Source organism: Colossoma macropomum, unplaced genomic scaffold (assembly GCF_904425465.1).
Source record: "Colossoma macropomum unplaced genomic scaffold, Colossoma_macropomum, whole genome shotgun sequence".
Classification (NCBI taxonomy): Eukaryota; Metazoa; Chordata; class Actinopteri; order Characiformes; family Serrasalmidae; genus Colossoma; species Colossoma macropomum.
Genome location: NW_023494806.1, coordinates 22,414,416 through 22,430,658, shown reverse-complemented (window position 1 = coordinate 22,430,658; position 16,243 = coordinate 22,414,416). Strand labels below are relative to the sequence as shown.

General features: G+C 37.9%; 1 protein-coding gene across 6 annotated transcripts in view; it reads right to left on the bottom strand.

The window, feature by feature from the left end:
* kank1a (KN motif and ankyrin repeat domains 1a) overlaps positions 1–16,243 on the bottom strand; it is a 79,448-nt gene that overhangs the window by 22,971 nt on the left and 40,234 nt on the right. For 2 of the 6 annotated variants that reach the window (XM_036598795.1, XM_036598793.1), the window contains one exon: positions 10,900–11,022. In XM_036598795.1, the coding sequence (XP_036454688.1) occupies positions 10,900–10,936 (37 nt within the window). In that variant the 5' untranslated portion in view covers positions 10,937–11,022. Of the gene's footprint in view, positions 1–336; positions 563–4,070; positions 4,178–10,899; positions 11,023–15,699; positions 16,026–16,243 lie in introns of those variants that run through there. The other 4 variants (XM_036598794.1, XM_036598796.1, XM_036598798.1 and 1 more) reach the window with 4 other exon arrangements.

Below are 16,243 nucleotides of genomic sequence, written 5' to 3'. Positions count from 1 at the left end.
GTTCTAGAATTACACAAGCCAGTAGCCACTGACAGACAGAGAAACGTGTCTTAGTCTTCCTTCTGGGACACCCAGATGCAAACAGTTACATGACAGCCATTATGTCAGAACAAACTTATCCCCTGAGTGTAGAAAGAATGATCACTAGCAGAACCTTAAGGAACAATATGAACAACATCTGTCAGGCTGGTTAAATTTTAACTGCTAGCTACCTCGGTTTTCTGGATTCAGAAACATGCTAGGAAATATAGGAAAGGTACACAAATAAAAAAAGCAGAAGCAAATATTTGTTTTCTGGCCAAATTCAATCCAAATGCAGCTGACATTTGTCCTCACCTGTTTACTCCTAGTCGAGGTTTCCTGAACAGGTCGCCTTAACTTGTAAAGTTGCAGTCTTTATGCCAAGGCAAGAGACTAGCTCACTGTTTGAACATGACTGGCTGACGCAAAAGTAAGGGAGTGGAATCAGCCAAAAGGGTCACAGAAAAAGCTGACCCCAAAGAAAGCTTCAACTGGATTAACAAAAACACCAGACGGAGCGGCATGACTGTGTCATCATTGAACTGTTTGTGAACAAACTCAGCCTCATGTGGGTGGACGCAAGAGGAGGTCAATATCTTTGCTAAGCTTAAAGGAACAGCTCAACCATACACGCCAATGTTGCCATCAAGGAATGAAATCTAGTAGTCACCGATCAGCATGATGTTATTACATAATGCTAATTGCTGGCTAAACTTTTATATTCAACAACAACATAAGCAGTGAATGATTATTTTAAGAACTCAAAATAATTCCATAAGGAAAGAAACTAACTAGACACCACAACTCAGGTTTCACTAAACCATCTTCCTTGTCTCGTTTATGAACTAACTTGATACACGAGTTGAAGGTATAATCAAACTCAGGGGAAATAAAGGTTCTTTATCTGTCTCTGGTAAACAGTCATCACCACAGCATCAGCAAAGCCATGTTTATACGGGAGAGATTTGAACAGAATGACATGATTATGCTTTCATTCAGCTTTTGTTAACAAGCAGGAGTTCGTGACTCGTCTTGGCTAGGACTTGCCTGTGCCTTCACAATTGACCAAATGCAACATTAGCAGAGAGTAAACAGCTCAAAATAGACTTGTACAGACAGTCTTGCTCTCTGGCACTCTGTGCTGCCTGGCTTTTCTTTGCACAGCATACAGAGAGAGGAGCAGACAGAGACTAAGTGGAGCCAATGGTACTTACAATAAGATATGATACTGTCAGCTGGGCATGATACAGCACCAAGCACGTTCTCAGCTCAGCGAGGGTAATTTAGAGTGATGGTTCTGCCAAATTTACACAGTCCACCTCCCCCAACCTACATGTAGTCAATTAGATGTATAAAGTCTGCTTCTTTAGCTCTGCACTGGAGGCTAATGTAGCTAACAAGTAATAGAAGCTTATACATATTGATTAAAAACATGTAATGCTATGTATAAAAATGGACAAAATACAGACAAAATTCTGGCCTAAAGAACGAAGGAACTACCATTTTAGCTAAGCAAAGTTTTTGTCCATTTTTTAGATAACAGTATGTCATACAGTGTCCAAATAAACCACAAATAAAAGGCTATTGAGCTGGACGTTATAGCTAAAGTATAATATCACAATACTTTAAGAAGTTTGCACATACATATGTCACCAATTTTTTTTGTTTGACATGTGATGGATTGGAACAGACAAAGTAGTGCCACGAAAAAAAAGAAACAAAGAATTACCAAAATATCCAAAATATGATTTGTATTTAACATTTCACATACTGCGCTGCAGTAAATCTAATTAAATAGGACTAACTGTGCTGTCTTTATGATTAATTAAGCAGTTAGGAAGTGTTTACATGCTGATGATATTCATGATGTGCTCAGAACAGAGTACTGTGATATATTGTGATGTAATTTATCACAATAACAATACTAGTCACATTGCCAGCCCTACTTGAGACTGCATAACTCAACACTGTTTGACACAATACTTTTTGCACAATGCTAACTGTTCCACTGTTTACTGTGTGAAAAAGGAAACCTCAACCACCAAACATGTCTTGGCTGATTGACTGAATTTCAGGCAAAGAGAAAATTGCGTATAACTCAGTTTAGCTCATCACAGGCTGGCAACCAACACCAAACACCAAAGTCCACCCTTGTGTTCTACCTCACAATCTTTTTATCATTATGGTCCGTCAGTTATAGCCAGCAAACTTTTCCGTGGAGGACTAAAAAGCTTGTTTGTTGTATTCTGATATTCTGGTTCACTACATTTAGGACGTGAGGGGTAATGCATTGTTTTGCTTCTCATGTCTGTGACCGCCCCATGCACCACAGGTTCCAGAAGGTTTGTGGCTAACCAAATCCCATTTTTCCCCATTAGTCCATGTTTTCAGATCCAGAGTCACTCAATGGAATCTGTGCGTCTTTTTCAGAGAGCATTTAAGTCACCTTGGGCAGTGGAATCTGCCAAGTGTTTGCAATGAAAACATACAGACAGGAATGTTTGGCCTTGATAATGCCTGAATGCATGTGGGGGAAAATTAAACATCACATGTCAGATCATTTTAACAGCAAATGCCTTTTACAGTCTCTTGGATTTGGTACCCCACACCTATGACTCTCATAGTACTCGTCAACTATCATGTGTACTTCAAGGCAATAACTTAAAGCACCATAATGGGGCTCTAGTTAAAAGACATAGCTTTTTAATACTTTGTTCCCAAAACACCTCCCATCCCAAAACATATACTTATAAGGTCAAAAAATGTGGCATGGATTTATAAGGACCTTTGCAAACTTCAAATGCCAAAATCCCAAAGTGCATCAACACTAATTCTGTAAATAAGAATTTAGCTACAAATCCATGTGAAGCCTCTGCAGGTTTGTTTGAACATAAACTCCCAGTCTCACTTTAACATGGTCAAAAATTCTTGTGACATAGATCACGTGCATACATAATTCAGACACCTTTGATGGGTGTACCTGGTGCATGACTGACTGTAAGAAACAATGGCATTATGTTACAGCAGAAAAACAAACTTGCAGCCTTAATGCTTTTCAATGTGATGTCAGGCCTCAAGCTGGTGAAATGAGCCAAGACGACCAGATAAACAAGTTTGAATGTAAAAGAGAAAGGTGAAACAAGTAGTGCTGACAACCCTATATGATAAAAGGTATACGCCGGTACTACCAGCCTGAGTCATATTTGAAACATTTCTACAGTAACAGTGTGGTACAATTGCTGTGTTTCTATGGGTTCTGTAGTATTATATCTCAGCATTATATCCCTTCTCCTCATTATGCAAATACATCATATTGGGAATCCCTGTGGTGGCAGCCAATCTTGACTGTAGTCTAGCCACTGAACTACAGGCTTAAATACAATCAAGCTAGCATTAGCGCAACTCTTTTCTTGGTTGTCAAAAAACAAAAAGGAAAAAAATAAATCTAATTTCATTCAGCACAAAATGTATGACAGAAAGAAGCTTTTTATATCTTTTCAGACAGAGAAAAGAAACCAGAGGTAGGAGATCCAGACAGCCAGCTTCAGCTTTTAGCTTATCATCCTCCTTATCTGACAAGCCATTTCTGTCAAGTAAGGTGTGAGTAATCCATTCTCTCCACTGTAATGATAATATGAAGACATCCTAGCCATAACGTTAGCCATCTGTTTCCCTTCTGTAAAAGAAAAGTTCTAAGATATGTCATCAGATGGGGGTTGTCCTAGTCTTTAAACCATAAAATCAATGGTTGTCAATGGTCATTTTTCATTATGGCAACAGTGTCCCTTTAAGTGTTCTACACCAGACTAGACCAAATCAGACTATACTCTTCTGTAAATGTCTGGTTTCAAATTTGGAATATTTTGTCTAAAGCCACAATTAAACATATTTAAAAGTAAATGTGATCATTTTCCTCTAGGCTAACACAGACATTCCCATATAGTCCCATAAGCTAAAGAACACAGCACAGCCACAGAATATCACTCCTCCTGCATATGACCGCATTCAGAACAGAAGGCCATTCATTTAGTCTTCCCTTATTCACCCACCTCTGAATCCACACAGCAAAGAATATAATACTCCATTTAGTGACAGAAGCTGAACAAGCAGCGCTGTAGCTGATTACCACTGAGGCATTGGACCTAATCACTTTCACACGCGTGCACAAACACGCACAACTGCAAGTGAACAGGGGCTCTTTTTTCCCCCCTCACACTGGCCTGGTATTTCCTGACCCGGCCCAGGGAAACCACGTCAGCCCACTGCAGTTTAATTACCCCAGGGATCCACGTCAGCCTGAGGCCTAACAAACAAGCAGGCAGCAACGCACAATGCGAATGTAACTATAGGATTCTAAGAATAAGCCAGCGATGCAGGAAGCAGGATAAAAAAACAATGCACATCCAGAGGATATGCAAATTCCTGCATCTAAGCCAAAAGACTTGCAACATAAGAATGTGAAATATGACAATATATTATGGTTATTGTGATAAAATGTCACAAAACACTGTTATGAGCTTATTGTGGGTATCCGCATTACTTCAAGAACACTGAACAACTGCATCTATCAGTCAAGAAAACAATTAAACAATCAGTGTACACTAACTGCATATACTGCATGGTAGCAAATGCGGCTGCAACAACTAACGTGGGAATTCACAGATGGTAGAGACTACAGTACAGTGTTGCATACAATATGGGAACATCACTTTAACATCTTAAGTTTTCTTTAGTCATATCCTTTCTTTATCATTGCAGGAGAAATAGCTTGAACAGAAATGCAAAGTTCTTTTCAAATCAGCAAATCAATGTTTCTGCACCTTTCACACTGAGCAAAATAGCATTTTCATAAGCAATGCAGATCTGTGGCCTTAAGTCCTTTTTTTGGTCAATATGATTTAGAAGAAGAGCACTGTATGAAAGGAGGAATAATCCTAGCATTTGTAATTTGTTGAATAAAACATGTATAACGAGAAATAACTGCAGTTTTCTTTTCTCAATCAACTGATTAATAAAGGTCATAACGGACTGATTAATCAAAGGGACAAAGTCCTTAATTGCAACCTTAGTAACAAGCAGCTGATAGGATGTCTGGCCATTCTGCCATTCTTATTCATTTATATTACCAATTATTTGATTTTATTTTTGCAAATGTTGAATTACACATTGAACTGAAATGTGGCAATAGCTTGCTAGTTTTTTCTTATCTGTTCCAAACCTTAGAGTATTGTGATACATGAAAAATCTGTATCTTATAAGGATCGAGATGCCTACTGCAACATATCCAGTACTAGCACCACTCCTGCCAATATTAACAATACCTGAACCAGGCTTCTATGAAAGCACGGATGTGAAAGTCTCCTAAAACATGTCACTCACCAGTAGTGGTGAGTCATTGTCGTGTTCCTCTGTGCTTAGACTTGATGGACCATAAAACACCAACTAAAATGCTTACAGGTTCTGGCAGTAAAAGTCTACAATGTTCTGGGTGTGCAATGGGCTGGAAACGTTTGAGAGACGAGGGCAAACACTGCTGTCGGTGGTCAAGAATAATGACTAGACCTTACTTTATTTGATTTCAGCATGCGCTTCAGGGTGAATGACCTCTGGAAGATTAGCTATAATATAAAAGACATTTAACTAAGGAGACAGTAAAAACAAACAAAGTGACAGTAATGGACCAGTCACCACAAATGATGACAACTGGCCTGACTCCTCCATCGCCCAATCACTGCCCACCATTGCACAGGAACTGTCTAACAATCAACAAATTAGCATACTTGCGCCAAACATTTTTTAACAACAGTTTAATGGTGACTAAATTGTATATAACCCAAGAGACCCTTCTATATAACCTAAGATCCTTAATGTGACAAAATCCTTTTTTTTTGCTTGACAAACTGTAACAGCAACCAAACTTCAACTGCTGATTCATCCCCAACTAGAACGTTTAATTTGCAGTGGAAGAACTTTCCCAAAAAAGGAGAAAACAAACAGCTGATGAGCTGCAGAGCAACAAAACCAACTGCCTCTCCCACAAGGAAAAGCTTCCATTAGTTTTATATCAACGAGGCCTTAAGTTGCCCAGAGGCACCGCTTGGCAACCTTCTTCTAACGCAAGTTCCCTGGCGTTAGCTAGCTGTTTAGTTTGTGCCATGTGGAGAATGGCCAAGGCTAAAATCCCCTTTCTCCCGTTATTGACCTAAACTGGATTGTGCAAACATCATAGATGAGCCAAAGTGTTCAAGGACTGTTCATGCCTGTAACGTGGCCTTTTCTTTACATGCTAGATGCAGAGAGAAAATAACTCCTGCTATCTCTGCTGACACATTCACGTTAAGCAACAGCCCTTGTGAGAATTATCACCAGTTTAGTAAGTTCTCGTCAATACTTTCAAGGAAAATCAGTGCCTGGTTGGAACTTGCACAAACCTAAATATTGGTTACACATAAAAATGGAATAAAACTACTTTACTGCCAATGCTCTATTGAAGAAGACCACTACTCAAATAAAATATGCTGGTTTCCCCACAACATTACATAAACACGATATACTAGTAGACATGAAAGTCACTCTTTCATGCAATCTCAAGAATTAGTCAACAAGTTAACTAGTCCACTTGGGCTGCGTCCAAAGAGTTGAATATAACTCCCTTTTGTTGATTTTGCATGATCTGATAAACATGGGAATCCACACGTAAGGTCTGTCAATTAGTCATCTTTCTAAATGTAGCTGTCGATTAATTGCCATATAAACAATTTTGCTTAAAAATTTGTCTTTTTTGGTTCATTGTGTGTAACTGTTAAAGAGCAAACCTAAAACTTCCAAATTGGCTGATTAGCTATCTTGCTTACTAGCGCAGGGGTGGGGGAAGGCCAAATGTCACATCACCATATTTAAAGATTTTTTCAGAACACACTATACATATCACAATATTTTGACTCACAATCACAATGCATTAGCAGTAGAGCTAAACAGTTAATTGTTTTTATATCAAAACTGCAATTTAAAAAAGTGCAATTTTAATAATATTCTACTTTATTCAACAAATTTTAATTGGGAAAATTTAACCTAAGAACAGAGAGATTGTGAACAGTCAATAGGGTGTACTACATTCAGGCCTCAAACCCCCTAAAGAAATGGATGTGCTGGCCTTCCTGAGGAAAAAAAAGCCTGGAGCTAAATTAGTAGCAAAATAACTACAGTTAAATCGTAATATTGATTAGAAAAGTTGCAATTAGATGTCTTTCCCAAATCGTTCAGCCCTCTGTTCAGCAATCAACCATCTGTTCAGCAATCAAAAACCTGTTTTTTTACGTACTGATGATATCCACGATATCCTCAGAAAAGCATATTGTTTATCATGATAACAAAATTCATCACAATTACGATAAAATATCATGTTGCCCACCTCTATTCCTAGAAGCCTTGGGCTACATATGAGCCAAATAAAAAAAAGCAGATATAAAAGGTCTTATTCAACTATTCAAACAAACTATTCAAAACGTTCTTAGGTTAAATTTTCCCAATTAAAATTTGTTGAATAAAGTAGAATATTATTAAAATTGCACTTTTTTTTAAATTGCAGTTTTGATATAAAAACAATTAACTGTTTAGCTCTACTGCTAGTGCACTGTGAATGTGAGTCAGAATATTGTGATATGTATAGTGTGTTCTGAAAAAATCTTTAAATATGGTGATGTGACATTTGGCCTTCCCCCACCCCTGCGCTAGGAAGCAAGATAGCTAATCAGCCAATTTGGAAGTTCTAGGTTTGCTCTTTAACAGTTACACACAATGAACCAAAAAAGACAAATTTTTAAGCAAAAATGTTTATATGGCAATTCATGTGGAGCTGTGATAGATCATGATGCTCACAGCAGACAGAAAAAACAGTGTTGTTTATACAGCTCATTTTCACATTGCAGGCTTTTTTACGTTATCAGTATTGTAAAGGCCAATATCATGACAATACACAAATGATACATTGTGTCGCTCTAGTTGATGAAGGATAACCAGCAAGTAAATCTGAGGAATACATTAAACTTTAAAACACAAGAAAGCAGAAACACAAATGTTACAAAGATCTTGGCTAACACAAAGATCTTATTGCTAAGAAAGTGCCACAGATTGGGGCTTTAGTACCAAAAAAAATGAACGTGCCTGGAGTAGTGTGTAATGAAACACTCAGACGCTCACATAAATGTTTCTTTCTTCATTATGTGTGAGGAGTGGGTAAGTGGGTAGTGGAATGCTAGGAGACTGCAGGTATGAGCGCAAGGCCTGGCAGAGCTAACCACTGCATATTTCACATTGCACTGAGAAAATCCACCTCAGACTCACAGCTTCAAGACCTACTTAAGCCCAATCCTGCAAATTCTAAAAACCATCTTGAATAACCAGGGCTGCAAACGCTGCAGAGATGCATCTGGAATTTTTTTATCCGTTTCAAGTGCTTCTGTAAAAGAGGCCTGGTTTTACCACCATCTGAAGTGGACAGGTCTAATAAGCACCATTAGCTATTCTTTATTACATTAATAAGCAATTATTATCTTCAGTAAGCCTCTTAGTAAAGCAATTAGAGGTGGATGGATTCAGATTGGCACTGACAAAGCTATGTGAAGCAGAAATAAGAAAGATAAACTAAACATGCAAGAAATGTAAAAATATACACTATATGTTAAAAAGTATCCAGACACCTCTTCTAATTAGTGGATTCTGCTACTTTAAGGCACACTCACTGCTGACACAGGCATTCAATTGCACATACACAACTTGTACATTCTCCATATAACAGCCTGCCAACATAATGGGATGCTCTGGAGCAGCCACTCATGAGCATAAGGCCACCATGCCCAATACCAAGTGTCCACAAAAACAGTGCCTCTCAAACTGGTCCTCAGGAATCCTTAGACGGTTCACACTTTTGCTCTATCCTTCTGCATTGTGAGCAGAGTTGGAGCAAAAAAAATAGACTGTGTGGGGGTTCTTCAGCATTGGGCTGCGGAGCAGCAGAACTCTCTCTTCTCCTGAGCAATGTTCCAACAACTAGTGTAAAGCCTTCCCAGAACAGGAAAAACTATTACTGCAGCAAAGGGGGCACAAACTCCCTATTAATACCTTTGATTTTAGAAGAAAACATTCATTAGCAGATGGCTACAAACCTTTGGACATATTGCATATGTGCTTTTATTAAACTTGATGCTTAATGTGTTATCACCCAACTGATGAATGAAAGATATCCAAGTGTCTGTTTCCCAGGACAAGCAAATATTTATCTGATTTGCACAATGAGTCACTGATTTAGCATTTCAGTCATTCAAGTTTTCTGGCGCCAAGAAATGAGACAAGAATGGAAAGCTTTTTCATTTTAAGGAGCATTGTTAATGCTGGCTCGTGTGACAGATGCACAACCTACTGAGCTTTAGCAGGTTGAGCTAACTTTAAAAACCGTAATAACGGCAGATAGAAACCTCTAGTGAGCAGCTACACAGAACAAATTCCTTTCAGTTAGAGAGGACTCAAAAGGTCATAAAGCTGTCATAATAACATCAAAGCCTGTAATGTCTGGTGTCAGTGATATGCTGCCCATTACAAGTTTGGACACAGCCTGCCTTTATATTAAAACGTCATGTTTGAATTTCATTGTTCCTTTCTATTAGGTAATGCTTTCCAAGGTTTGTTAGCATAAAGCTGCTATTAGCTATTCATTTGGATATAATTTGCATCACTCAGCTTCTTATTTTCCTTGCTGTCAAGAGCAGCTTTTATCGACATAATGATTTATTAATTTTATTTTCCATACTATTGTTAAAAGTACACAAAATCAAAAATGAAATGGTAGTTTAAACAGCTGGAAGATTTGAGCCATCAAGACGAGGATAAAATGAGTGGTTTGTCATTTTTCTCAAGGTAGGACTTTTGTTAGTTGTTCCTTTAGTTTTGCTGTTATTATTCAGTGTAAATATTTTAGCTTTTATTTATTTATAATCCTTTATATTGTTAATTTTGTAAAGGAGAGCGTTTATATTTTATCTTAATATTTACTTTCAGTATTAGCAGAAAACATGGAACATGGTCTTGTAAAAATGAGTTATGACTGTTTTTGTTATATAAAACCATAAAAGTATCACAGCTGAAAAAAAAAATAAACTGAATAAAAATGTAGGATATGGGCCCTTAAAGAAAAATAGCAGGATCTAGAAGGTTTTTTTGAATATGTTAACCCCTGAATCTAAGGCTAAAACCTGCACTACCTAAGATCTGGAGATTTGGAGACCTCTCTGCTGGAAATGTGTAATTGTACACAACATGTGAAAGAATGTGGTTGTTGCCTGACACCCCTTCCCCGAGCAGATTAATCTAACGATTGTGAGAACTCTGTCAGAACTTGGTGAGGGACGTGTCTTCTGAGGATGTAAGTGAATGATCTACTATTGTCATATCTTCATCAGTATATTGCTGATTTTGCATTTGAGACCTAAACATCGAGCCAGACCTTCTTTTTGAGCCTATGTGTGTGAAGTTAATAAGTAAAGACGCAGGACGTGGTCAGAAAAACTCCTACAAAATACAACCCAACACCTCTGACTTTTAAATTATCATTTCAAGTTTTACAGGGTGACTCACAGCAGCGCACACATACCATGAATTAGCATGTTTTTCCTCCTGACTCAGAAAAAAAAAAAAACTCTGAACCTAATATGTAAGTTATGAAGAACTGACATGTGGGCCTACACCAGGCACTCAATATCTAAGGGGTACAATTACAGAAAATAAACAAAGACTGTGAAAGTCTTTTGACTTTTGACTGGTAGTGCATTCTTACCCAGTTCTGCAATACACACTGAACAACAAGGCACATTTAAATGGTATTACCTGTGGTGTTCCCATTAAGCTGCATAGTTTGGGCCATGGCTGCAATCGGTCACTCTCAACCCCACACAGGTGCTGAATGGGGTCATGCAAACATCATGCATCAAATCCAGCTTGTCATGCAACCTGTTAAACAGAGAAACACACACACAACACAATATAGTAAAAGATCATGCAACAGACACCTTAGTCGCAGCCTGCAAGCAAGGTCAAACCAAAGACTTACAGCGTTCACATACATTAAACCAGAGTTAGCACTTGGCATGCTTGAGTTCAGTGTTTGTAGTCAGTTTTCATATGATTTGTATGATTTCAAAACACTGCAGAGTTTACTTTTAACTACAGGAGACAACAATGACAAAGCTTGGATAACTAATCTGGGTCAAAATGCAACGTTGCCAAGGCATACGTGCAAGACTCTGTGTAGGCAGAAAAGCTGGTGGTCAGCTTTGTTCTTGAGGTTGTTTTCTTGATGCTCTATTTATGATTTTGCTACCCCAATCTTAGGACACAGCTACCACCAGTTACTACACTCTTAAAAATAAAGGTGCCAAAAGGGGTTCTTTGGAGTGATGCCGCAGAAGAACATTTTCGGTTCCCCAAAAAGCCATTTTTAAAGAACTATGTTTGTAAATATGATGTATGTGTGAAGAAGCATTTAACAAAAAAAAACAAAAAACAAAAAAACACAACATGTAAAGCTCCTATATTAGTGGTGTGATGATTTAATGTGATAAATTATTAACACAACTCATTTTTTAAATGCTTTTAAATCATTTCCTAGTTTGACCCTTCAAATCATCCGTAGTTCCACCCTGAACCCCAGCTGTTCGCATGTTGTTGCTACGACTCAGCAACTGTTGCCCTTTTGCTCAAATACAGCTTTTAAATGGCAAGTTCTTGGTCGAGGTTATTAACAGCTACTGCCAAGACATGAATTTGTTATCGAAGTTTTTTGAGTCTGAAGTATGATTTACAAGTAAAACACCCCACCAATGCCTGCAATATCAGTAATATGAGTAACGTTGGCACCAGAGGACGATTTTGTCAGGTTAGACTGGACAGTGTTCAAGGGAGAACTATGGATAAATCAGTACACAGCAAACTAACAAAAACAAAAGCAAACAAAATGTAACAAAGTGGTATGAGAGCGAGAGGGAACAGTAGTGGAAGAGTTTGAACTTACAGCCACTGTTGCTCTCACTGGACATCAGTAAGTAAAACTGGAAACTGTGTTTGCCCTTTTCCATGTTCACCCTGTGTTTACATGACTTTATTTTCACTATAGAAAGCAAAAAACAGTCTGATGAAGTTTGTTTTGTCCACTCATAACAAAATACACTGCACTTTAAAAAGGACTTTCTTTATGGTGAAAGTTGAACAAGTAAACAAACACAATTGACAAAGATTCAGTCAAAAAATTAATGCTTCTCTTACAGATCAACTAGTGACCTTTGAAACACTGAGCACGAAACGTTTCACCGTGGCACATAGACATAGTTCCATTCAACACCTTTCCAATGCTGTGTTTGCTTACACAGAGGCACAGTGTAGTATGTATGGAAAGGCTGGGTAGTGCTAGCCTTACCATTACACACAGTAGAGCTCTTTCTTTGCCTTTTAAGTGCTCGGCAGTGAAACAGGGCTCTATTCTAATCTGGTACCTGAGACTGGACGAAAATAAATGTGGGTGCAACTCTAAATGTAATGAGGTCAAATATAGATGCCAAATGTGGGTTAACTAGCTTTTCACTCCAAGTCAGCTTAACAGCTGTTTTATCTCTGATGTGAAAATAAACATGAGGGGGAGGGAGGCGGGCTTGGATTTCACCAATCAGGAGGCTGTATGGTGGCCTTTGACCATCTCGTGCCAATCACGTGACACACAATCATTCACTCAAGCGCCAAAGTCCACAGCTGGAGAGTGACAAGTATGGTGGCCGATACAGAAGGCACCAGTCGTGCAACGGAGATGTCTGAGGTAAAGTAGAGGCACACAAGACATGTGCAGCCCAGACAGAGGCTGAGCACACAGCAGGTCTTGCCTCATAAATTCCTGAAGGAAGAACAACAGGAGGAAGGAACAGAGATCATAAGATCATGTTCTTAGAAGAACACAGAGCCAGGACTTAAAGTGACAGTTCGACCAAAAAGCATGTTTACCCAATCCACCTCGAATGTGGTTGATCACCAAGGCATGTCTTTAGTTTGCACTTAGTTTATTTAGTTTTGCACTAAAAGCTAATGCGGTTAACAAGTTATGGCAGCTTATAGCCACCAGTTTGCAATCAAAGTTGACTTTACTGACCTTGCTATAAAATGTCACCCTTGCTCACATTTTTTTTCTATAAAAAGGACCAAAAGCACTGACAAAACTAAAGCCTCATAATGGCTGCTACTATTGGTGTTCAGCTATGCACTGTTTTTGTTCAATAACTACATTATACCGTGTGTGAAAACACAAAAGCATGTCTATTTAAGATTATTTACAATATGAAAGTATGTTTAAGATTCTATACAATTCAATACAGTTTATGGGCAGTGTGTGATGTTTTAGGCATGCAGTTGGCCTAATGATTTCTGGGAACTAAAAATACACGTCTTTAGTTTTTATTTAACTGAGTCATCATGCTTGTTGTAAAACAGGTTGAAATCAAGGAATTCCCAACAGAAAATCTAATTTTTTTTCTCAGCAGTATCTAGATACATACAGCCAAGCTTGCTCTCTTATTAGTCTGGCCTTCATGAGCTGGACAGAGGGCCTTATACTTTAGATTAACTACCAATATAATTAGAAAATGACAGTGGAATTAAACAAATACATTATTTTATTTTCTATCTTATTTTGTACAACCTTTTGCATTTAAAAGCCAAACTATGCTTTATACATTTTAATGACCCCTTTACTTTAAATACAGGCCATCAAGCAAATGCCATACAATGCTTACATGATTTTTACCAGAAATGTCACATATACTGTTTTTCGTTGCTCATTGATGGCTGGAAAAAGAAGGCCTACCTCTAATAGAAATTGTTTACCACTGAATGACACTAAAAGCAACTGTGTAAACTAAAGATTTAACAGTTAGAGATGTTAGAACCAAAATGGGAGAGAGACAGAATCATGAAAAAGGCCAAAACAGATTAATGACTAACTCCTTAACCCTCCCAGAAAACTCCCAGAAAACACCCAAAAAACTGCACCGTCCTGAAAATACATTAAAAGCACTGTAATTCATCTGCTTGGGGAACACTGGTAAACGGCCTCTCGATGACATCACCACCCACTACACCTCAAAACACACACAAACACAGAGATCCTGACAAACATGCATCACTCAGGACCCTGGCATTATAATGATAAGGATTAGCACGCATGTGTGTAACAGACCAGATGTTATATGCAGTGAAAACTGACCAAAAGTCTCCAGAGTACCACATTCAATGACTCAACACTGCTTGGCAAACCATAACAGGGAGGGGAAACAGCTTCAAAATGCTACTTCCTTTCATAGCTAATTTGTGCACAGAGTATACAACAGTTTTAGCCTGAAAGCAATTAAACAGCATAAAACTAGTACAAACACAGAGAACGCTACTGGCAGGGAAACAAACACACAAGTATCAAAGGTGCTCTATGGATTGGGGTTCAAAAGCTTAAGAAAAAGTGAATATCAAAAAAAAGCCTGCTATGGCTATGGACACAAAATCTCTCAATGCATTTTTAATGTAAGCCTTCAAAAAAAGACTAACAATTTATAGCCAACACAGGTGCTATAATTATTACTTGATTAGTCACATGAGTTTGTTTGAGAAAAAAAAAACCTCTCTATTAATGAAATCCTAGTGGGTGCCAATATCATGTTAGGGCTACAGAAATGAGCTAAAATGAACATTCATAATCTAGACCAGATTATAACATTTACTTCAGGAAAAGTGACATTAAAATGACTGCACTGAGAAACAGAGTGAACAATACCACGTTTCCTGCTCAGATACATATTGAGACTAAGTATCGACCTATACTGATATACTCTTTCTTTAAAAACACAAAGCTATAAAATGAACTGATTTTAACTGAAGCACTTTAGTTAAGACAAAGACATACCATTTTACTTACATATTATTATCTCATTCACTTTGTTTGAATTGTTACAGTTACTTCATGTTTAACTTTACTTAAACAATTAATTTACTTAACAATTGCATGTCAAAAATTAACTTTAAATTTGTAGACACTTGGAACTTGGAATAATGGTATACAGGTATACTAACAACCAACCAAATAAATACAAACAGACACATTCTAAATCAAAATTTGTGCACACCATGAACAATTTACAACCTTAAGGTTTTTATAACACCATGTTTCCAAGGAAGGACGCGCTATCTTTGAACTTGAGCACCAGGCTATGTCATGGGGTATTTTCACCTCAATACGGATGACTGTTTAAAAATAAAAGGGCCTATTGAATTACAGCAGTAATTCTGATGCATCAGAGTTGCCAGATTTATACAATTTAGGCTTTCTGGGCATTTAGTCTGTACACAGATGGATTACTTAAAGTTATAATGTGCATCAATGTTGACTCTCCACTTTAAATCCTTTTAGTACAGCATTTGTAATCCATTTGGTGAACGACTAGACTTAATTTGCCTCTACCAATTTGCTGCATATGTTCAAACTTTCAATTGATCAATTCATAACAGTCAATTGATAACAGTGAAAACACTGGATAACAACAGGCTGTAAGGGTCCACGATATATGTTTAAATTAGAAATACAGACCAAAATGCACTTACCATTCTCTTTCATCCTAAAATCCCTCCAGTTCAGCTACAGGTAGGTGCCTAGACTGGTTTGACCATAGTCCTGCACTAGTGCAATACCCTATGCGTTACATCCAAGATTAGACAAGTTACTCAGATGACAGTGAAACGATCCAGGCCCTATATCAGGAAACGACACATCCAGTCTGGACCCTTAAAAAGGCCCCCCAGGTAGAAAGGCCAAATAGACACATCAGACCAAAAAGAGAATAGAAACAAATAACCACTAAAGTCTGGTAATTGCGAATAAGGGTTACACAAAGCTTATAACCTGCAGAAAGTTCTTCAACTGTACAGTCATCCTTGTACAGTTTGTGAACCCTTTGCAAGCTCAAGGTGACGCCCTGAACACACCTACATGAACACCCAGCTCATAAAAGAATAACAGTGGTTAAGTTCAGACTTGATTATGTGAAGGTTCATTTAAGTTTAAGATACATTCACAGGAAGACCAGTTTCCTTCTTTTACAGAGGGGTGAGTATCATGTCACAGAAGAAAGCAATGGTCATAAACTAT